General features: G+C 42.4%; 1 protein-coding gene and 2 non-coding genes across 4 annotated transcripts; all 3 read left to right on the top strand.

Annotated features, from left to right (window-relative positions):
• The first annotated feature begins 9 nt into the window (after positions 1-9).
• eif4g1a (eukaryotic translation initiation factor 4 gamma, 1a) lies at positions 10-22390 on the top strand. 2 transcript variants are annotated; one of them, XM_085255939.1, is made up of 33 exons: positions 10-450; positions 2120-2246; positions 2345-2431; positions 2624-2656; positions 3559-3579; positions 3889-4059; positions 5576-5675; positions 6558-6668; positions 7539-7690; positions 7905-7994; positions 8818-8887; positions 8977-9879; positions 9976-10064; positions 10177-10366; positions 10757-10890; positions 12829-12948; positions 13323-13691; positions 13902-14048; positions 14136-14372; positions 14583-14687; positions 15558-15836; positions 15920-16037; positions 16127-16226; positions 16558-16856; positions 16963-17084; positions 17178-17350; positions 17449-17574; positions 17856-17937; positions 18068-18166; positions 18501-18644; positions 18759-18840; positions 19077-19217; positions 20897-22390. In XM_085255939.1, the coding sequence occupies exons 2-33, from the start codon at positions 2172-2174 to the stop codon at positions 21076-21078; spliced, it is 5151 nt and encodes a 1716-aa protein (XP_085112065.1). In that variant the 5' UTR covers positions 10-450; positions 2120-2171; the 3' UTR covers positions 21079-22390. The 2 variants fall into 2 exon arrangements, with proteins under 2 accessions (XP_085112065.1, XP_085112066.1); XM_085255940.1 differs by lacking the exon at positions 6558-6668 and having other exon boundaries at positions 7539-7687.
• On the top strand, positions 13733-13810 carry LOC146553621 (small nucleolar RNA SNORD66). The gene has a single exon (XR_014889835.1). It is a non-coding gene; the product is annotated as a small nucleolar RNA SNORD66 (small nucleolar RNA).
• LOC146553620 (small nucleolar RNA SNORD66) lies at positions 14420-14494 on the top strand. Its single transcript, XR_014889836.1, has one exon. It is a non-coding gene; the product is annotated as a small nucleolar RNA SNORD66 (small nucleolar RNA).
• Positions 22391-22784: the final 394 nt, after the last annotated feature.

Genomic DNA, 22784 nt, shown 5'->3' with positions numbered 1-22784 from the left:
TTACCCATGCGACTCGGAGGCGTACCGGCTTCGCACAGGAGAAACATCGCACTATGGCCTCTCTCTGAGCCGCATCACAAGATACTTGTGTATATACCTAACCGGCAATCCATCACCATCGACGCCTTGATCATGGACCTGCGGTCCAGAGGCTTTTCTTGGGGCCATCGGAGTTGTCAATAGTATTCCCGAAGGACTATATTATTTGATTTTGAGCACTGTCACTTTTGCACGCCTGGGGGTTTAAACCGAACTGACAGTTTAGCACTCTCCCCCATCTGCCGGTTAGCTAGCTAGCTCGCTAAGTCATTAGCCAAGAAGGGCATCATTTTTCTGTTGGAGTTAAAGGACAAGGAAACAGCAGCACCACCGCTTTCATTAACAGAAGACTGAGCCGAGGCTGATTCCCCGAGTTCCTACCTTGCAACACAGTAACTGTTATAATTCCTGGTAAGAAGAAACCCGGCGGTATGCTAGTTCCCCGAGCGGGGCTGCATTTTTGTGAAAGGCACACGGGCTGAGCAGGCCCTGACCGTCCACACACACCAGCAGAGCTAGCAGGCTAATCCTCCCCTGGGTCCCGGTAAAACTACTTTATCTTAGTGTTTTCCGTCAGTTCAGTATTTTTTTTATTTAGAGCTGACGCTAACCTAAAGTTACCTAAATTAACAGCGTTGGCTGTTTTGGTTTGGTTATCTCGGTGGGCTTCGTGGGAAAGCTATGGCTAACCCTAACCTAACGCTTTTTCGGTTCTCGGTTAAAAAAATAATGAAATGAAATCAATATTTACTGCGATCTGGATCGATTTCTTTAGTTTGTCTTGAATCTAAAGTCGGTGCCCTCAGTGCCAAAATATTAGGCCACGTTAACCATGAACATCAGGTACACGGTGTCGCCGGGCCTGTAACACCCCGCTAACCGCTAGCCAATGTTAACCAACAATAGCATGACTGTAACTTAACCTAATCGCTGTCGCGTGTTGCAACATTATTGACAAAGCTAACTACTTCACTGTTCCCGGCCTTTGAGTATAAATGTGTATTCTTATAATCAGCACAGTAAAACTGTTTGACCGGGCTCTGTGTACATTAAGGTTAAATGCGGACTCAGCCACGTAGCGTAACTAAGTAAAATGTCTGTGATGGTGGGACACGTAACATTAGCCGGCTGTGGGCTAACGATCCAGCCAACCTCGCCGGGGCATTTCTGATTCATTAGCAGGCCATAAAAAATGTTTTACGGTAAATGTCAGCTAATACAAGACCGTTTACATTTATTCGTGAATCATAAGCCCGTTAGCCATCGCTTCTGGCGCGCCATATGGAAGCATTGAAGCCCTGTCAAAAAGAAGCATGGCACCAGCTAGCATCTGACGATAGTCACTGTGTCAGCAGGTGGATGGTGTATGACACGTCTCCTGCTATTACGGCAGTTTATATTTTTTAAAAGCAATTCTATCATTTTTTTGTTTTTTAGTTTCAACCCCCCGCAGCCGTCATTTACTCTTGGGAAAACGGCAGTCAGTATTGAGTTTTGTATGGTTTATTTGCACAAACGGGAGGGAGGGGGGGGGCTTAGCTTCTGTTCACACAGTAAATGAACTTTGACCTGAGGTATCCATTTTCTTAGATTCACTTAAAAACAGCGTGCGTGTGAGCTTTAATAACTGACGAATTAGCATTGGTGTCTAAGGCAGGAATTTATTTGAAAGTAATTTGAACCCTTATCTACTCAACCTAAGCTTTGAATGGAAGATAAAACACATAATTGTGTTACCAGCTGATTTAATCAAGGATGGAGGAGGGAAAGACACTAATTGCATCCTCATATGAGCTCTGTAAAAATGCAAGGGAACGAGATTGGGGAGGTGGTGGTGTTATCACAGGCGAAACTGCAGGCCACACCCTGGCTGCTTGGTTAGATGTTGCTACACTAAAGGTTCAACATGTCTCCTTACAGTGATCTTTAGTATCCAACCTCAATGGCTGTAATTAGTATTTTTAACAAAGACCTGGAATACCAGTGCCTGCTTGCAAATGTTAAAAAATCACATTTCAGCTCAAAGTAATTTCATGTTCTTCTCATTTTGACATTATTTCTTGCTCGTCTTTCCCCCCAGGAAGGCTGGCACCACATCGCCACCCTAATGCAGTACCATAAAAGAACGTGAAATGAACAAACCACCACAGCCTATAGCGGGACCCACTTCTGTCCCCAATCCTGCCCCTTCCCCTGGATTGACACAGGTGAGACCCACTAACATAGTTTGTTTATTTATTTTGGTAGTTTAGAGTTTAGTAACCTTTTCCCCCCTCTCCCTCCTCTTCTGTTCTCTCCTATTAAGGCTGCCTACGGCCCTGGACAGCCAACTTCTCTTGTTTTTGCAACCCCTCCACCTCCACAAATGAACTCTGCACCACAGCCAAGACAGGTATTGTTCACAGCATGCTTTCTGTTGTTGATATGGTTGAAAACCCCTTTCTTTCTTGCTCTTTCACAACAGTTTCTGACATAGCTTCTTCTGCTGTAAGGCTTTGCCTCGACTTGTGTGTTATAACCGCTATTTGCCGTCCTTGTCCTTGAATGTGAATCTTGACTTCTTTCCTCTCTTCTGCTGTCCTAGTTTGCTACTGGGCCCCGTACTTTACATCAACAGGTACTAACACCCCTTACTTTTCCTCACATCCCCTCTGTCTCCTTAGTGTAATGCATGCTTTCAGATACAAATTGGGAAAGAAGATAAGATGAGTGTTTAGATCTGCCCTTCTAAACATCCATTTAGATTAGTTTACTTTAAAAAAAAACATTCAAATCCAAATGAGCTCTTTTGCAACATTAAATTATTATTCAAGCCCTTAGATTGTGTAATCAACATTATGTAACTTTAATGCAAGTTACGTTTTGCAAGTGAGTCTATGATGTAAATTAAAAACAGCTGAAAATTCAACTCTACGCATTTTCTTTTCCAGTGTCCCCCAAAGTTCTTTCCTTTTTCCTCAGTCCTTGTTTTCCCCTTTCATCTTAATTTAGTACCAAGTCAGCATATCTTGCATCAGATCGTTTTTTATTTAAATACCTGGTTTGTAGACATGAATTGTATTATTGTGAAAATTTTGAGAAATGAAAGCATTTCTGATATGGTCTAAATTGTGCAGCAGGCTGTCATTTGAAAACAGCCCACGTCTCGCCACTGTTTTGCATTGATCACCACATTTGTCCTAATCCCACAGTGATAAAGGGCCTTGTTGCCACCAGATATTAAAATGAATTAAACTGCATGTGCCTGCAGCCCTTAATGTGATTCTTTAACCTACCAGAAGTAGGGCCCTGCAGGACTAGAAGGGGATCGTGTTTCTATAATGATCTGTCCAGAATCGATTGCATGTGCGTCTGTAGTTGTTTGAGCGTACCCATCATGACTGCGAGGCACACTGCTACCTCTCATACTCCTCCCTTCTTCCTGCAAATTCAAACATCCCCCTCATTGTGTCCGGTCCTCATTTTCACCTTAATCTTACTCCCTTTCTTGCTCTTTGCTCATGTGTTGTGCGGCTGAAGGGTGGATACAGAGCATTACAGGTAACAGCTTTTCTCTTCGTCCCTCCCCTGTTAACTTGTGCTAACTTCATTGTGGCAGGAAGTCATGACTTTCAGGATAATTTAAACTCCCAAGTTACCCAGAATTGAATTTAGTGTGCACATGTGCAGTTGCTGTGAGTGCGTAGATTCCAGGTGAAGGGTATCGGCGTGTGCATAACTCGAAGCAAACGCACAGAAAAATGTAAAAGCAAGAATTAGGAATACCGTTGTTATGAAATGCACAGGCAGAACCAGAAGTTTGCTGCTGATATGATGCAGTCTTCATCTTTTTGTTTTTGTTCTTTTAAGAGCTACTATCAGAACCGACCCACCATGGCCACCAGTGCTCCAAGGGTACCGGGAAATAGTGGCCCTCGAGCTGTTGCACCAGCTCATGTCTACCCACCCGGCTCACAAATGATGATGATATCCCAACCTTTTGCTGGCTCTCCTCAAGGCTACTTCATTCCCTCTGGACAGGTTAGTGCACACACGAGCTCTACTCTGCAGCCAGCCCAAGTAATCAATACATACTTATCACTTTTTAACACTTTTATTTGGATAACATTACCTTCTGAATGAATTGAATTTAATAGTAACATGTTGAGCTTATTGCTCTTCATTATTGTTTGTATGTTTAATGTTGGAAGGTTGCAGTATTCTTCATGTCAGTTTGGTGTCTTTAGTGTCAGATTTCATTTTAAACTTGAATTCAGTTTTATTTATTTAGCACCAAATCCCAACAGCAGTCATCTCAAGGCACTTTATATTGTAGAGTTATCCGGCAACAATGGAGAGAAAAGTCCAACAATCAAATGACCCTCTTGTTGACAGCAGAAAGGAAAAACTCCCTTTTAACAGGAAAAAACCTCTGTCGCAATCAGGCTCGGGGAGGGGCGGCCATGTGCCGTGACCAGTTGGGGGTGGTGGGAGGAAAACAGGACAAAAGACACTCTGTGCAAGAGAGCCAGAGATTAAGAATAACTAATGATTAAATGCATAGTGGTGTATAAACACACAAAGCCCTCTTTCACTAGTACGTACTCGGATCGACTGTTTTTAGGGTTCTCCATTAGGTGGCGCTACCAGGTACTTTTTTAGTACCTGGTACTCGGCTGGGGTTCCAAAATGCTCTCCGTTGATCCGAAAATGTGATGTCAATAGACTGCATGCCACTGTTTGACTGGTCAATAGTGTCACTGTAAGTCATGAGAGCATCTCCTTCACAAAAATCAAAATGGCCACTTTTGTAACCCGGCAACAAGGATATACCTTCACCTCGATGTCCTCCATTGTTGTGTTGTTTGTGTCGGGTACAAATAACGCTGTAGGCCCTTCGACCACGTTGATATAACGACCCTATGCACTTTAGGTGGTACTCAGGTGTAATGGAAAACGACTGAAACCAAGCCGAGTCGTGCCAAGTACTTACTAGTTGAAAAAGCGCTAATAGTGAAGAACAAACACTCAGTGCTTTAGGAGTCCTTCTGATGGCTCATCCAAAGTGTCTTCTAAAGAGTTTCATTATACCCACCTTCCAGTCCTTAGCAGCCACACCCAAAACTGAAGGTGACATCACAGCCGATTCTGCAGGTTGTTCACCTCACAATTTAAACGTATTTATTTATTTTGTCATAATCTCCCACTGCTGCTGCCATCACAGCTGAGTTGAGAACACTGTATATAATTGTGTTGGTTTTTACTGTTTTAATGATAACCTTACAAAAGCTCAGAGATTCACAAATTGTACAGACGACATGTAGTAACACGAGACAAAATCCAAAACTTGGCAGTTTCTTTGCTTTCGGTTTTGACTTCTCCTGTACCAGCGCTAGTGTGGAAATTCGTCTGAAGCTTGTGATCCTATGTGAGGACGGGAGAGACGCAGTTTGGAAACCTGTTACGATGAGCTACATTAATATTTGAAAGTCCTCTTAATAGAGGTTTTTGGAGTGAGGATCTCAAAACTTAATTGTTGTTTGTCTTGTTTCTACAGTACCGAGCTCCATACATGCCTCCTACCCAGCAGTATCCCGTGACCAGCGGCACAGCAAACTTCTATACTGGAACTAGCCCTGCTGAATACCCTCCTTATGGTAAGGGTTTTTAACCCCAAGACTCACAACAACCAAGCCGAACCACAAACGTGTTCAGTTTAAACACAGAACTTAATGGAGAAGTTCTAACCCGTATTTAAAACCACATCCACATGCAGAATTCCTCATCTGTGAAGTATTCCTGAATGTGGGGTGGTTTTGCTTGGCTGATTGGGTTGTTTTCTTGTTTCTATTTTTTCTGTGATGGGGGTTAATTGTCTTTGTTGCTGTAGTATGTCTGTCTCTGTGTGTGTGTTTCTTTTTCTTCGTTTTTTTTTAATATGCCTTTGAGTCCAAACACTGCTGTATGTGCATGTAGTTGGGCTTAATTCTGCTTTGGCCTGTGTTCATTTTCTGCACCTTACGCTGCCTTGTAGGTTCCATGAAATGGCTTTGAAACCGCAGTTTTCTCCTTTTTTGCATGTCTACATACAGCAGCAGAAGCGTTGTGTGGGAGCTAACGTTGCCAGAAACCCTATTTAAATATGAATGAACTGCACTTTTTAAGCAGGAAACGCAACTGCTACAAAAACTGATTTGCTTTAGTACATTTGTACTAATGCACAGATATTTTATATATACGACGTATAGATAAGTGGGGGTTTGTTGGCTCAGTTAAAACCCCCATTGTATTTACTTATAAAGACCCTTGTGTGATGGTAGTGCACTTCAAAATTTGTACTATTTGAAACTAAATATATGCCAAGAGCACAAGGTAAGTGTACAGTAGAGACATTGTTCATTTCATGGGACCTTCTTAACACCCTGCTTCCTCTGGATCCTCTCATTAACACATTCTGCATCTGTCTCTTCCTGCCCTCTCCTTCTTTCCTCCCTCTCCCGTCCCTCACTCCCTTCCTCTCCTTTGCTGCGTTGGTTCAGAGCCCTCTCTTGCCGCGAGGGAGAGGCGGGGTGGCGGGGGGAGAGGAGGCGGGCGAGAGAACGGCCGTCTCTCTCTCCACGGTGCGCCTCTCGCCTCCCAGCGCTACCCCGGTGAGTAGTGTGTGTGCTTTTGTGGTGGTCAGCAGGCTTCTGTGGCACTTCCTGTCTCTAACCGTGTCTTCCTGTCTCTGATTTCGTACGTGTAGGCCACGTACACACGACGATGGATGTTATTTAAATGTAGTTGTAGCAAATACAGAGAAAAACTTTAACTGAAACTTTTAGCTTGTAGCCTAGTGATGCCTCTGTGGTGATGACAGCTTATGGCTTTTTTTCCCTCTCCATTTGTTTCTTGTTTAAGAAGCTAAATAAATGGAATTTTGCATACAAAGCGTCAAAAACCAACTTCCGTTTGAAGTAATTTTCTGTACAGCAATACTACTTGTAAATGTTTAAATTTGGCTGGATGCTGAATCGGTGGCTCCAGCTTCTGGTGCCAGCCCATTAAATTGCTTTAAAAAGTCTGGACAGATGTGAATGTAAAGAGCAAATGGCAGTTATGCCTCCTTACACAACTGAATGTAAAGTGGGCTGTTTGAATTCATCACGTATTGTAGACAGAAGTAGTAAAGTTTTGTGTAGTAGTCAAATTCAGCCATCATTAATTCATAGACTTTGTTGTTAACTTAATATATAATGTGGATCAAAAACATAAAAAATAAGCCCACAAATTAGCCTTTAAGTACACGTTTATATCTGAAACCACACTTTGTGTACACGTACAAATGTTTGCTATTGCACCTTTACATTTTTTCCCCCCAACATTTATCAGCAATGGTAGAAAAAAAAATCTCAATCAAATGAAACAAGTACATACAGATTTTTATTTTAGTTTGAACTCTTGAAAACTCTTGTTTATTCTGAGTTGTTTTTATGATTTATTTTGTAATTTCTATTCTTTGTTTCATTTCAACTTTACAGCTGGAGCATACTATCCAACTCCGCCTCAGTATCCCCCATCTGTCCAGCCTTCAACGGTCATGCTGTCCACCCAGCAACAGCTACAAGTCCCGCCTCCTCAGCAAGCCCCTGCACAGTCACAAGGCCTAATGAAGAGAGAACGCAGACCGGTAGTATGTCCCAACAAAAGCACAGCACACCTCTTGAATGAGGTCAAAAATGTTGAATGGAGAGACACTGTATTGTGTGTTCAATGTGGAACTTTCCCTTTTAACCTGAAAACAACAATAGTATTTGTCATGATGGGGGTCAGCAGCTGTAGATCAGTAGTGGCAGGATGGTTGCACATTGTTTGTATTTTAATGTCATTTGCCTTTTCTCTAATAGATAACAATACGAGACCCCAACCAGGGTGGACGCGATATCACGCACGAGATCCTGTCGGGTGTAATGTCCTCCACCACACCGACACCACAGGTAAGACTTTACTTTGAAGTGACTGAGTTAAATAGAGTAATGATGGTGTTGTACATTTGTCTTTTATCAGAAATCTAAAGTATAGTTGGCTATCTTGTACTGACATGTGGTACTCTGTGTTTAAAGTAATACAGTAAAGCTCAGAACTTCATTATGTTTTTCTCATGTTCATTTTGTCTTCACTTCACTTCACTATTTGCTTTAGAACAAAGTAATTTTTTTTCAATGTGAAGCCAACGTTTTGCTTTATATAGACAAAACAATGGTAAGTTATAAAAAGACAACAAAAGAAGATGTTGTTAGGTGAGGATTGCTCTCACTTTTTTATTTTTATTTTTATTTCCTCTTACTTTAAAAAGGAAGGAATATGAATTTATCTGTACATAAAGGCACCGTTGTGGATTTTTTTTTTTTTTTTAAGTACATCTGCGACTGTGTTGATGTCTTTTTTTTTTTTTGTCTTCATGGTACTTTCTAATAGTCAGCACAGCTGAGGTCAGTTTCACTAAGCAAACTATGCTGAGTCTAAGCAAATGCAAACAAAAATGCACTGATGCGTTGAGCTATTGCCAAAGTTGAAAATTGCTAGTTGGAGGGGAAACGGGCAACACAAACGAATCACTTTTTAAAAGAGTTGAGTGACACTGCAGCCTTCAAAGAAACAGGTCTGAATCAATACCACCTCAGACAATATCCACCAAATGTGAGGAGAAAAAAAACTTGTAACAAACTGCACCAAATGTGTTGATGCTCATTGTTAAAAGCCCGTCTAGTGGGTTTTCTATTTTATTTATTAAAGGCCGCTATTGCTTTGTGATTGCAGGCACCGGATGCAAGTTCTGCACAGGTCAATGGGGAAATTGCCCAGCCTGTGATTGCACAGACGAGAAGAGGTGAGAATATTTTCTTAAGTTTGACTCCGTGAAAAAGAAATGACTAAATTTTTTTCTCGTCATTTATTGTCACGTCTCTCGCTGTCCAGATGATAACACAGAGCGTCCTACTAGTGCTGAAACCCCTCCTTCTCTTGCTGCGGCAAACGCTGAGCCTGTGTTGGAGAGCAAACAGGAAGTGGACAGCCAAATAGTGCTGCCTACTGAGTTAGCTGCACAATCTGTAGCCCCCGTAGCTACTACTGAGGTGCCATCCACACTGATAAAGGACCAGCAGTCTCCTCCTTCCCTTCCTCCAGGAGCAACGTTGACCACTACTCCTGCTGAGGCAGTAAATAAAGTTGGCACTACCGTTTCTGATACAGTAGATGCTCCTCATGCAACCTCACAGTCTTCAGAAGCACCAGAAGCCCCTGTGAAAATAGAGGAACTACCGGCTGCTCCAGCTCAAGCTGAGAAGGGTCCAGAAAAGGAAGAAGCAAAAACAGAGGAAGTGAAGAAGGTGGAAAAAGAAGAGCAGGTGGCCACCACAAAGTTGGAGCCTGCAGCTGAGGCTGCAGCAGCAGGTTCTTCCAATCTTGAAGAAGAAAGAAAGAATAAAGAAGAAATGGCTACAAAAACGGCAACTGAAGTCTCCCAGCCTCCCCCACCTGCACGGGAGCCTGCTGGTCCACAGACCCAGAACGCCGTTCTGCGCTCTACCCCCGAACCTGAATCCACACAAGTTGAGGCAGCAGAGCCTGTTCTCCCCAACGGCCTTCCTCAGGAGACCGAAGAACTGCCCAAGGATAATGCAATTTCAGACACTACGCCCCACAAACAGCCAGACGCTTCTCAATCTCAGGAATCCACACCTATGGCTAAAACGGCAACAGCAGCCCAGGAGGTGAAAGAGGAGGCTGAAGAGAGGGAGGAGGAGGAAGAGTGCAAGAAGAAAAGTGAGGATACCCCTCCTGCGTCTGTTAGCTGCCCAGAAGAATCTACTATGCAAGGTACAGTTAATCCCCCCCCTTGCTTCTCAGGCTGTCACATGCCTAATCTTGTTTTATCTGAATTTTAATGTCATCACTTTGTCTTTCCTTTTGAAGCTGCTACACATGTGCAAAGGAAGAAAAAGAACATGAAAGAGTTTAACAAGAAGGAGGCCATTGGGAATCTCCTGGATGCCTTCACAGAGGTTTGTGTTAAATCAGACGACAGTCCAAAGAGCTCTTAAACTGGGTGTCCATCTTTTACTCTCAATAAACAACAGATTCTTAGAAAACTTGATCTTTTCTTTCTTTTTGCAGGAACAGGGTGCCAAGCCTGCCTCTGAACCCATGCCCACTCAGGCCAACCCTCCAGCTCCAGCACCAGCTGAACTTCCTGTCGAAGTGGCAGATGAGACCTGGGAGCAAAAAGAGGACAAGCAGAATGCAGAACCTGACAAGTCTAAAGCCACACCTGAGCCAACTGAGCAGAAATACCAGTACAAACAAGGTACGCTTTGAAAGCTTAAAAGGCTAAAAAAAATCTTTAAATGTTTTAATCTTTTCCCTAAAGCTAAACTGATAAAACTCTGTACATACTTTGGTCTTAGGGCAAATATAATTTATTTCAGCATTAAATTTTAAGTCTGTTTTTTCCTTGTGCCTGCATTTATATGCTGGAAGGATGAGGCCTTGTTTGATTTAAGCACAGTGTGAAAATCTCTTTATGGTGATTTTAGTTTCTCTCATAGTTTTGCTCATGTGCCGTCATCGTTTTATTATTTTAGTTTCAAAGAATCTGCACTGACAGAGTGGATTATCACAGCCATCTTTCAGCTGTGCCTTTACTGTAGTGTGCCTTTAATCATGTGCCTTTGCATATTTCCTGTACGTTGTGCAGAAGAATGGAAGCCGATAAACCCGGAGGACAAGAAGCGGTACGACAGGGAGTTCCTCCTGGGCTGCCAGTTCATCAGCGCCAGTATGCACAAGCCTGAGGGCCTGCCTATCATCAGTGATGTGGTGCTGGATAAGGTAGGTGATGTTGAGCTTTGTGTAAAAGAACGCAGAAACGATACAAATTGAGTTGAAGAATATGGCAGTTGTTTTTTTTACCCCTCATCTGTAAATTTTGACCTCACATCATGAAGCGCACCACAATCTTTGAGGCGCTTCAGCCAGTCGTGCAACTCCCGATTTTTGTAACCCGATGCGTTGTCCCGGGCCGTCACAGCTTTGTTAAAGGCTGACGGGGTATTGTTGTCACTAGAGATGGCACGATACCACTTTTTTATGTCCGATACCGATACCGATATCATAAATTTGGATATCTGCCGATACCGATATGAATCCGATATAGTGTGTTTCAACAAAACAGTTTTTTTTTAAATATCTTGCTGCATTTTGTATAAGTTCATACTCAAGTTTAAAACAACAACTACACTAAAGCTATTCTGTTATACCTGTATGCAAAAAAAATATTTCATAGTTCAGCAATACTGATCAATCTAATAAACTTAGACCTACACCATCCTCCCTATTCTGGTATTTTAAAGAGTACTTAGCATAAATATTAAGCAACCTAACTAATAGGGTTCCAACTCCCAGCAACAACAAAAATAAATAAATAAAAAATAGGGAACCACCCCTCACGCTCCACCTCATGATGCTTAATCGACGTAATCAACCTTAATTTGATGCAGTGTGGAAAAAAAATGCACAGAAATCAATTATTTTTCAAGAAATATTAAATAGATTCAACATCTTTCTTCAACAAAATTGCAGACTGCACAGATGGTACCTTCCCAAAGGAAAAAGTACTATAGCTTACTAGGGTATATATATTAGACTTAATAGTCACTATATACAGTAATGGACTTCTATTCATTTTACATCAAATTAAAACTTTGGGTGTCAGATAATTATTTATTAAAAGCTAGACATTTTAAATGAGAATAAGAAAGAAAAGTATGTCTTTGTGCCCCCTTTTCCCTGTTAATGCCCTATCGGCCCCCCTGGCTAAACTTTGCTAGATCCGCCCCTGCACAGTTACCAGCGTCAGCTACGTAGAAAAAGATCCTTGAGTAGAAACTAATATTAAATACATTCTAACAACAGCTTATCAAGCTTAAACGTGCTGCTGTTGTTTAGCCGCTGGTTTCCTCTTTCTGGTGCAAAGTGGGGCAAAAACAAACCAGAGACACGGACTCCCGACAGAAAAGCCGATCAGCTGATCGTTAAGCAGTTTCATGATTGAAGTAGCAGCAGGAGAGGCAGTCGCTCCATATATCGTTTGTTAAGCTTAACGCAGGAATGCTTTACAAACATTCAGAGATGGACTTACACACTTGCTTTACTTCTCTCGGGGATAACTTTGTCGGAGATGAAATGCCGGGTTGCTAGCGAAGCTCCACATGCTATCCAGACCACGACAGGTCCCGCATGCGGCAGCCGCTCTATCACGTGATGCATACTGCTAACGTTCTGAGGCGAGTTACGGCGCGTTGCAAGTTTTGCGAGGTGCTTTCGTGATATTTAATGGATCGGATTACATTTTTTATTTTTCTCCGATATCCGATCCAGTAATTTAGGTCAGTATCGGACCGATACCGATACGTAATATCGGATCGGTCCATCTCTAGTTGTCACCACACAGAGCGAGCGAGTGGGCGGGTGTAAATGCGATAATGAGGCGATGTAGGATTTTGAAATTCACATCAGTAGGTGCATCTGCTAAAAATCTCCAAGTTTGAATTTCAGTGACCTTGTCCTAAAGTTCAAGGTCAGAGGTGAAGTTTCCTGAAAATCTTGTGAATGCAAAAACTCGAGAACAAAGTCAGGATTTTCAAACTGATACCATATGTTGATCTACTAGGAGGCTGAGGGGTAGTGCTGCCGACTGCCAGTATTTTAAACTTTGTGTGAAAACACGGGTGATTTTTCCTTTATTTATTTTTGCCTCTTTAATTGCAGGTGAACAAGACTCCACTACGACCTGCTGACCCATCTCGCCTGATGAACACTGGTCCTGATTTTACTCCCTCATATTTAGGGAACCTTGGGAGCAGATCAGTGGGAGGACCTCGTGGCCCGGTTAGCTAATTTTACAGTTTTTAAAAGACACTTTAAGCATTAACTTGCATTATAGTTAATAGGTTTACCAATTGTGTCGTCAGCACACCGTTTTTATACTTTTGCACTTGAGACGTGATGCCCTGAAGTAAAACGATCTCCCTCTGTGCCTGTCTTCCTACAACGTGCTGGAGTACTTGTCTGATGTTTTTTGAGATAAAGAGATGTATTATGAGCTGACATGACACAAAAGTGCAATGAATGCCAGCAGTTGTGATGTTACGTTTGGCAGACAAGCTGTTTGCAAAGGCAGCGATCTCTAACGTAAACTTTTTGTTTAGTGAAGTTTTTTCCTACTAGCTTTTTAAAATATTTACGCGTTTCTCTCCATTTAGCCATCCGGGCCCCGTCGCTCTCAAACCAAAAAAATTATCACCAGCATGTCGCTAAATGACGACGTGCAGCTCAGCAAGGCTGAGAAGGCCTGGAAGCCCTCTGTGAAAAAGGTCACTCGTGGCCGTGTTGATGAGCCTGAAGAGGAAGACCCAGAACAGGCCAAGACTCGAGAGCTGTTCAAGCGTCTGCGGAGCATCCTCAACAAGCTTACGCCACAGAAGTTTCAGGAGCTGATGAAACAAGTGACAGAGCTGACGATAGACACTGAGGAGAGGCTGAAGGGAGCCATCGACCTCATCTTTGAGAAGGCCATCTCAGAGCCCAACTTCTCTGTGGCCTACGCCAACATGTGCCGCTGCCTTATGGGGGTGAGTCTAGTGAAGGTTGGATGTTGTGCTTTGATCACATGCTCTAGTGATGACTTCTTTTTAGTGCCACGTGTCTGGGCCACTGAACTTTTTGTGATGGTATTGAGGAACTGAAGGAGCATACTCTCAGCTACATATTTGTTAAATGCAGTTGAATAGGAAAACGTGCGTTAAAACCCCCTGGTGACATTGAATGTTGTCTTCCACCAGCTGAAAGTCCCCACTTCAGACAAGCCAGGAGTTTTTGTGAACTTCCGCAAACTGCTGCTCAACCGCTGCCAGAAAGAGTTTGAGAAGGACCAGGATGATGATGAGATCTTTGAGAAAAAGCAAAAGGAATTGGAGGCTGCCAAAGACGTAAGAACTGTCAAAACCACCGTTCAGATTTAGAGTAAACTTGTCATATGACTCATACACTAAGAACAAACTTGTATCCGCCTGCAGGGTGAGGAGCGTGAGCGCTTCAGGGTGGAGCTGGAGGAGGCCAGAGATAAAGCTCGACGCCGCTCACTGGGCAACATAAAGTTCATTGGTGAACTGTTTAAGCTTAAGATGCTGACAGAGCCAATCATGCACGACTGTGTCGTGAAACTACTTAAGAATCATGATGAGGAGTCTCTCGAGTGTCTCTGCAGACTGCTGTCGACTATTGGTAAAGACCTGGACTTTGAGAAGGCAAAGGTAAGTAAAGCATGGACTAACACCGCTATATGTACACGTTAAGATGTCTCCTGTGATGACCTTGTTTTTGTGCCACGTGTCTGGGCCACTGATCATTAGTGATGGGTTGAGGAACTGAGGAGGCAGTTCTCGATGTATCATTAGGTACACACAGTTTGTCATTTGGTACCTGTACCTCATAAAATTCACTCTTTTCTGTGTCCCCGACAGCCTCGCATGGATCAGTATTTTAATCAGATGGACAAGATCATTAAAGAGAGAAAGACTTCATCAAGAATCCGCTTCATGCTGCAAGATGTTTTGGACCTCAGAAGGGTAACTGTTAAATCATATTCAACATTTTAGAGCAATAAAGAACTGATAGCCAGCATTTATCATGACTTGACTTAGTAGTGTATGTATCTCAGTGTTTATATACAGTACAATCTGAAGGGTTTTGTTTTGTTTTTTTACAAGGCTATCTACATAGCAGAGACCACACTCTCAAACTTGTGGTGCGCACCCAGTTGTTTTGTTCTATAAGCAGTGCTAAAATAAGACAGTGAGTACTCGGTTCAGAAAATGGCGTCAAGGGTTACTGCTGGTAGGTTTCAAAGGGGTAAAGGGTTAGTTTGAAAAACTTTTTTTTTTTTTTTTCTGTCCATGAGAACGGCATCATCAGGCATAGATTTGCCAGCAAGCAGACCCCTGACTTTTATTTTGAAAGTTTACGGTGTTCACGTTGCAAATCACCTAGGTCCAGTTCTTTCCTTCTCATATTTCCTTACCTGCTGGATATCAAGCCATGTCACTGGTGTGGTGGTTCTTGATAACATTCAGCTGCTTGCCCTTTCAGTATCTCATCTCCAACATCTTGGCCTGCAGTTGGCAACGACAATTTTTGTTCCGCTCTAGAGATTTGCTGTGAACAGGAGGAACACTGGAAAGCGGTTTATGTTGATCATACTGAAGCTGCAGAATAGAACAAGGATTTCATTTTTTCCCCTTTTTCTTTTATGTCACAAAGGGCTTAAAAATGAAAATCTTTGACGCACGTAAAACTGTGTTATTCAGGGTGGATATGCTTTTTGTCTCAGGTTCTCCTATCAGAACATTTGTACTATTACAAATGTAATCCAAAACACAGACAGGAAACACCCCAGAGTGGCTCACGGGTGTTAATTGTCTTCTGTCTCTGATCCACAGAATAACTGGGTGCCTCGTAGAGGAGACCAGGGTCCTAAGACAATTGATCAGATTCACAAGGAAGCAGAGATGGAGGAGCACAGGGAACAGATGAAAGTCCAGCAGCAGCTCATGACCAAGAAGGAAAGCAGAGACAGGTTCACGGGAAACATGGGCAGCCGAGGCCCTCACACACCAGGAGGTGGCCGGACCAGCCAGCCTCAGGATGAGGGGTGGAACACAGTCCCCATCTCCAAGAACAGACCCATTGACACCACCCGCCTAAGCAAGATCACAAAGGTAACGTCCGAAAATTCATGTGAAGGCTTGAGCTCTTTCTCAGGCCTCTTGAGAATGAATATAACTTTTTTGTTTCCCTGTAGCCTGGTGCTATGGATTTCAACAACCAGCTGTTGGCTCCGGGTGGCAAAGGCATGTGGGGCAGCTGGGGAAAAGGCAGCAGCGGAGGAACTGGAGCTAAACCAGCGAGTGGAGACCAGGGTAAGACCTTCAGCTTTCTTCTAAAGCACAGCATTGCTTAGTGGCTGTTTGTGGTTTGGCTCTTAATCTATTCATTTCCATCTTTCTAGACTCTGGGCGTCCGGGTACCAGCACTCTCAACCGCTTCTCTGCCCTACAGTCTGGGTCATTGATGTCTGCAACAGACTCTGATCGCAGAGTTCCTCAAAGGTACTCAGAAGCACCAAATATTTTCTCATTAATTGGTCTGCTTCTGCTTTAGTTGAGTACTTGATTCACAAATTTTAGTTTATCACTTGTCATAGGCACTCTTATTTTTTACTTTATGTTTATGTCACGTTTTTCAAAACACATTTTACTGGCATCTAGTTGTGAGGTTGCAGATGGCGACCACTTGAATACTAATCTTCCTCCATCTGGCCTCCCCTTTGTATACAAGAGCCTACTGCAGTCTCAAAAAATACAAAAATTTTAGTGGTACATGATTACAAATTGATTGAGTGTGTTAAAATGACCTCTTTGTGTCTCCTTTTACCATTAGGTCGAGTTCGAGCCGCGAACGTGGGAGCAACAGGGACAGGAGCGACCGCAACAGGGATCGATTTGACAGATTTGATCGCAGCGAAGGACGGGAAGCGAACCAAGTCACCAAGAGAAGCTTCAGCAGAGAGTCGCAAGAGCGCGGCGGGAGGGGAGGAGATGGCAGGTCTTCAACTGAATCTGTGCGCCGCGTCGCCAGCATGACAGACAGTCGGGACAGAGGAAGCAGGGATCGGGGAAGCAGAGACCGAGGAAGCAGAGATAGAGGAAGTCGGGACAAGGGTAGTGACTTCGTCCCAGGTATGAAATAAAGAATTAAAAAGAGTTGAATAGAGAAAGATGTGGTTTAAAGAAAAGGACATAAAGAACAATGAGCTTCAAGTTGTATTTTTACCTTTTTCTTCAGTTAAGCGTGAGAGCGCTCCCACTCCTCCTCCATCTCTCCCTAAACCTGCCTTGACTGAAGAGGAAGTGGAGAAGAAGTCGCATGCGATCATTGAAGAATACCTCCACATCAATGATGTCAAGGTGCAGACTTGCCTCTAACAATCAGAGTTGTACTTCCATGTTTAAAAGTGAACCGTGTTAACAGCATTGCTTTGTGTCACTCTGGTGCTGTAGGAGGCATTGCAGTGTGTGGTGGAGCTCAACAGCACATCACTGCTGTACGTGTTCGTGCGGAACGGCTTGGAGTCGACGCTTGAACGAAGCACCATCGCTCGGGAACACATGGGCCTGTTGCTGCACCAGCTTATAAAGGCAGGGACTTTGCCCACGCAGCAGTACTACAAAGGGTAAGCGTGTAACAGGAAGAACGCCGCCTGGTTTCAACTAAAATCTACCCTCGATGGATGTTCTCGAGCAGATGGAATTAAAGCCGATTCTTTTGCAGGCTACTAGAGATTCTGGAGGTAGCAGAAGACATGGCCATAGATATACCTCACATCTGGCTCTACCTGGCTGAGCTTATTACTCCTATGCTCCACGAGGGAGGCATCCCTATGGGACAGCTGTTCAGGTGAGAGCTTAATGTCAGCGGTCACATTTCAAATAAGTGAAAGCAAACTCGAATACTTTGACTTTAGAATATAGTCTGATGCAAATGGACGTTTTTAAACTGTAAATAGTGTTGGAATCATTTTCCAGAGATTCTTTTGTTGACGGTGTTTCTCGGAAATAAAGATTTTAAGCTAAATTTAAAACTAGGTCACTTATTTCCAGCTTTAAAATGAGATAAACTGAATTATAATCCAGCTCTAAGAAAAATGGGAGCTTAATTCAGTGCATCTGTGTCTTCAGGGAGATCTCAAAGCCTCTTGTGCCTCTGGGGAAGGCCAGCGTGCTGCTGGTACAGATCCTCAAGTTGCTTTGTAAAGAAAAGGTAACCGAACACACTCGTTTTATTACCTTGTGTTGCACATGTTTTTTGGTTTTGGTTAAAAAAAAAGAGAGAAAGAAAAAGAAATAAAAGCCACAGATATTTGATTATCTGGCCCTTTTCTCCCCTTAAGACCCCCAATAAGGTCGGGGCTTTGTGGACAGAGGCTGGGCTAAATTGGAACGACTTCTTGCCCAAAGATGAAGACGTCAACAAGTTTGTCACCGATCAGGTACGTGCAACACGTTCAGGTTTTAGACGATAAAACACTTGTCTGCACTTTTGGAGTTTTGTTTAGTGGTCTAAAAATGTTAGGATACGTTTAAAGCAGCTATAATTGGTCTATTTTGTAACAACAAAGCTTAAAATGGTAACGAGAAAGCAGCACATCCTGCACAGCACCAAAGACAAACACAGCTGGAGTCTACCTGGTGGGCAGAGATGAAAGCAAGAGAGATTTTTGCTTGTGGGGATTTACGATTAGAAACAAGTTACTCCGTGTCTTCAGGCTTTTTTCTTTTTTTTTTTTTTTCTTTTTTTTTTACACATTTAATTGTGTATTTCAGAAAGTGGAGTTCACCGTGGGAGAGGAGATGGAGCCCAAAGAGGCCAGTAAGAAGAAGGTCCTCAGCGGAGAGGAGATCAGCAAACAGCTGGACAGACTCCTCCAGGACAAGGCCAACAATCAACGCATCAGAGACTGGATCGAGGTGTGTGTGAGGCAGTACAGAGTGTTTTCAGACCTGAACATTTTGTGCGTGCTCTTATTTCCCAGTGTTGTTCATGTTCCCCCTCTCCAACTGCATTTTGTTTCCTATTTTCAGGCTAACTTGGACGAGCAGCAGACTGCTTCGAACCAGTTTGTACGAGCATTGATGACATCAGTGTGCCAGTCTGCTATCATATGTAAGTATGACTAATACACCACGAGCTGCCTCTATTTCTGTGTGTGTGTGTCTATGATTTAGTCTTTTTTCTTTTCACAACGACCCAAGCTCAAATTCTGAAGTATGGAAAATATAGTTGTTGTTTTTTTTTTTTTTTAAATAAATTAAAACGGATTTATTTTATAGTAAATTTTAATAGCGCTTACTTTTAAAAATCACACTTTCTGGTTTAAAAACTTGTTCACTTCGTTTCAGGTGACAACCCGTACAAGGTGGATGCACAGCAGATCGGCCAGAGAGCCTCTCTGCTGCAGAGATACCTGTACGACGAGCAGAAAGAGCTGCAGGCCCTGTACGCCCTCCAGGCTCTGATGGTGCACATGGAGCAGCCTGCTCGTGAGTTTCCCCACTTACAGTGAACTGTAATACTGCCGAACATACAAATCTGATTGGTTCACTTATAAATATTTAGATACTGAAGCATCTGTTAAATCCAGGCGTCAAAGTCGCCAATGATTCAAAGTGTCATTTTAATGTGGTTTCCTCAGCTGTTGCGTCTTTTTGGCAACATAAGCAAATGATCCCAAATTTCATGAAAGTCAGTGGAGACGAAACTGAACTCAAGGCTTACTGTAATGCGGTGATACTGGTTTCAGTCGTGCAGCTGGGCTGATTATAAGGTTGGGGGAACTTAAAGAAGTCACATGGATGAGTGATGTGATGCACCTCCCACTGATAATGTCGCTCAGCTTTCTGAGATTTCTTTTTTGTTTAACCTGGATTCTTGATCGTGCATCGAGACACAGCAGGAAGATACCATAAATCGGTTCAGATAATGGCACAAGATGGCAAATTTATTGGCCTTTGTAAATTATTAGTGATAAATGTTCTCTGGATGAGTCTCGCTCCCTCCAAGTCTGTCTTTGAATTATTTCAGAGAAGTTTTTTTTTTTTTTTAAATGTTACTAAAGTCCAGTAAGCTTGTTTAAAGAGCACAAATCAAGCAGAAATCTTTCCTGTGAGCTTGTTTCAAATTCAGCTGACAGTAGCTGTCGCTCAGAGTAATCGAGCAGGGACATGTAACGAAATCAGCTGTTTGCTGGAAATTCAATGCTTCGGTTCTTTATGTTGCTGTCTATTTTAAAAAGCCTTCACGTCACTGTAAGCAGTCTTGTTGGCATATACAAAGTTCATGTTTCCCCAAAGAAAGGAAAAAACTTAAAGTCAGTTTTTAAGCGAAAACTACAAAATCAACTGTTACAAAGTATCTTTATAGATTTGCGTTATTGTATCTACTTTCTAATCAATCCAGTCCTTGTTGACCACTTCAAATAATTTTTATAGATCAGCAATGTTATGTTGTCATTTTTGCTTCCCAGATCATTCTTTAAAAATGTGTTTTTAATGTTTGCGAGACTTTTTACCTGGATAAATAAAGGATCTGTAAAATTCCCTTTGCCAGACACGGATTGCAGCTTCTTAGATGTTTAATGTTTACCTCTATGTGCTGTTGGGTGCAGCTTTTGGGGGGGGTTAAAAACAAAAAACAGCTGCTGCTCTAAAGTAATGTGTAATTGGTTATGTGATGATCACAGGCATTAAAAAATGGACCTTGTTGGTTTGTCTGAAACGCAGCTCCTTATCAGAAAAGATCTGCCTGTATTTCCAGGTTGTTTTTGTTCAGGGTGAAAACAGATAAAATCATCATGTGTACAGCAGCTGTGTATTCAGGGTATCAAGATTTAAAGATGAGACTGAAGGTTTTTGTAGTGTTGCTGCTGGAGGGCCTGAGTCATTTTCCCTGAACACAGAAATGGAAGTGGTCTATTTTGGAGGAAAACACATTCTTGGGGTGATTTTTTTTTTTTTAAATTTATTTTTTAAAGTGTTATGAACTGGATTGGAGGGTTGAAACAGAAAAGCCTAATCACTAAAAGAAACGTGTTAATTAGGATTTGACCTACTGATTAGCTCTTTATAGCTTTTCAAGTGTCCCTGACTCAATGCAAACAGAAACAATTTTAAAATGGAGCTGTTAATAAAGCTTCTATAATGCTCTAATTTTGTCTCTGCAGACCTGCTGCGGATGTTCTTCGACGCCTTGTATGATGAGGACGTCATTAAAGAGGAGGCCTTCTACGAATGGGAAACCAGCAAAGACCCGGCAGAGCAGACAGGCAAAGGCGTGGCCTTGAAGTCGGTCACCGGCTTCTTCACCTGGCTCCGCGAGGCCGAAGAGGAATCTGACAAGGAATAAAATACTGAACTAAAAGCTGCCGCCAGAGCTCTGCAGGCGACCACGGAGAGTCATGGACAGTATTGCCAGAGAGGCAGACTCGAATCAATCCTCAATGAGGATAAATCTTTATTGTGTTCCTTTTTTTTCTTCTTTTTTTGGAGGGATGGACTCTGAAAAACAATCATTTCTTTTCTACCTTCCCTCTCCTGCTTCCTCATTATTTCACCTGCTTGTCACAGCAAGTGTCCTCATCAAAGCAAACTTGAAAATGCAGGTTTCAGCAGGATTACTCATTAGCGAGGTGTGAAGTATCCCACATCACTACGAAACTTTCTATGTCAAAGTAAAGCAAACCAACTGGCTGCTCTTTCACCCCTCTAGACGATTCTAATGACAAACAACCTTTCTGATCTACAAGAGGAAACAGCAGGGCGTGAAGTGTAGCGGGCGGGTGGGTTGGTGGAGGGGGGTTTATCAACATGCCATAACATTTGTTCAGTCCCGACACGGCTCTTATGTCCTTGTCCTTTTCCGGAGTGTGCAGCATGACTGAAGTGTGTTCCTATTAACGATCCAGTGGACAAAACGTTACAGTGTACATGAACTAATCTTAATTTGACGGAGTTTTTAAAGCAAAGGTTGTCTATTTTCTCTCCTTTCCTATCATGATAAACTAGCAGAGGACAGAAACACAGAGGGCTGATGTTGACCTTTGACCTTGACTACTAGGGGGTGGTCTTAATGCTTCCTCTTTAAAGCCATTCTCTCCCATCCCCCAGTAGTGAACCACACTGACTGACTCTTCATCTTTTACCTCTTCTGTACTTAAACCTGAGCTGTTGTAGAGGACACTTAACGACCCAATCACCGTTAAAACTTGAAATCTACAGAAAATTGACTTGATAAAATATATAAAGTTTAAAAAAAAAAAAAAAAAGACACAGAAATGATCCGAAAGCCTTTTCTACTTTAAGTGGAAACTAGTTTCAGGATTTCAGGAGCGTTCTGTAAATATATAATAATAATAATAATAATAATAATGATGATGATAATAAACTTTTTCAGTTTTATTTTTCAGAAACAAATTGCTGATGTAATTGCAGTGTCTCCTTATCCAGCAGAAACCGCAGTTGTCCGGATGCAGAGAGGTGCTTTAGATAATCCATTGATTATTAGTTTTATTTGAATTTTGTAAATATTTTCTTTCCTTTTTTTTTTTTTTTCTTTTTTTTCCGCTTTCGTTATTTAAAAAAAAAATTATTGCTTCTTTTGCATCGGAAACTGGAAAGGTAATGGAACATTGCAAATAAAGGACTTATTAAGTTGCTGAGCCGAGTTTTGGTTTTTGCCTCTGATGATGATTTTACGTTGAACTAAGGCCACTCTCATCTGAAACCAGACCAGTTTATTTTCAGTTTGTATTTTTGTTTTTGTCACGTGTAAGTTAACACAGGGTCAATGTGTGTGACAGCAAAACGTGTTTGATGAGATGAAAAACGAGTCCCTCCACTGTGGTTTTACTGATCCATATTGCAATCAGTTTCTAGTTTTGAAGATTTGTCCATGCAGACCTACAAATATGGGAAAAGTGCCTTAGTACCAACTGAGAATGACTTCAACACCACAGTCTGAGTATTGTTACTGACCGTGTTCATCCTTAGATGACCACAGTGTACCCGTCGTCCGGTCAGGGCAAGTGGCTTTATTGTCATTCCAACCATGTG

This window comes from Mchenga conophoros, linkage group LG18 (genome assembly GCF_057382185.1).
Source record: "Mchenga conophoros isolate Kocher_MC1m ecotype Shallow Benthic linkage group LG18, M_conophoros_male_GT1.1, whole genome shotgun sequence".
Classification (NCBI taxonomy): Eukaryota; Metazoa; Chordata; class Actinopteri; order Cichliformes; family Cichlidae; genus Mchenga; species Mchenga conophoros.
Note: the sequence above shows the minus strand (reverse complement) of the source record. Positions and strands in the feature narration are given on the sequence as shown.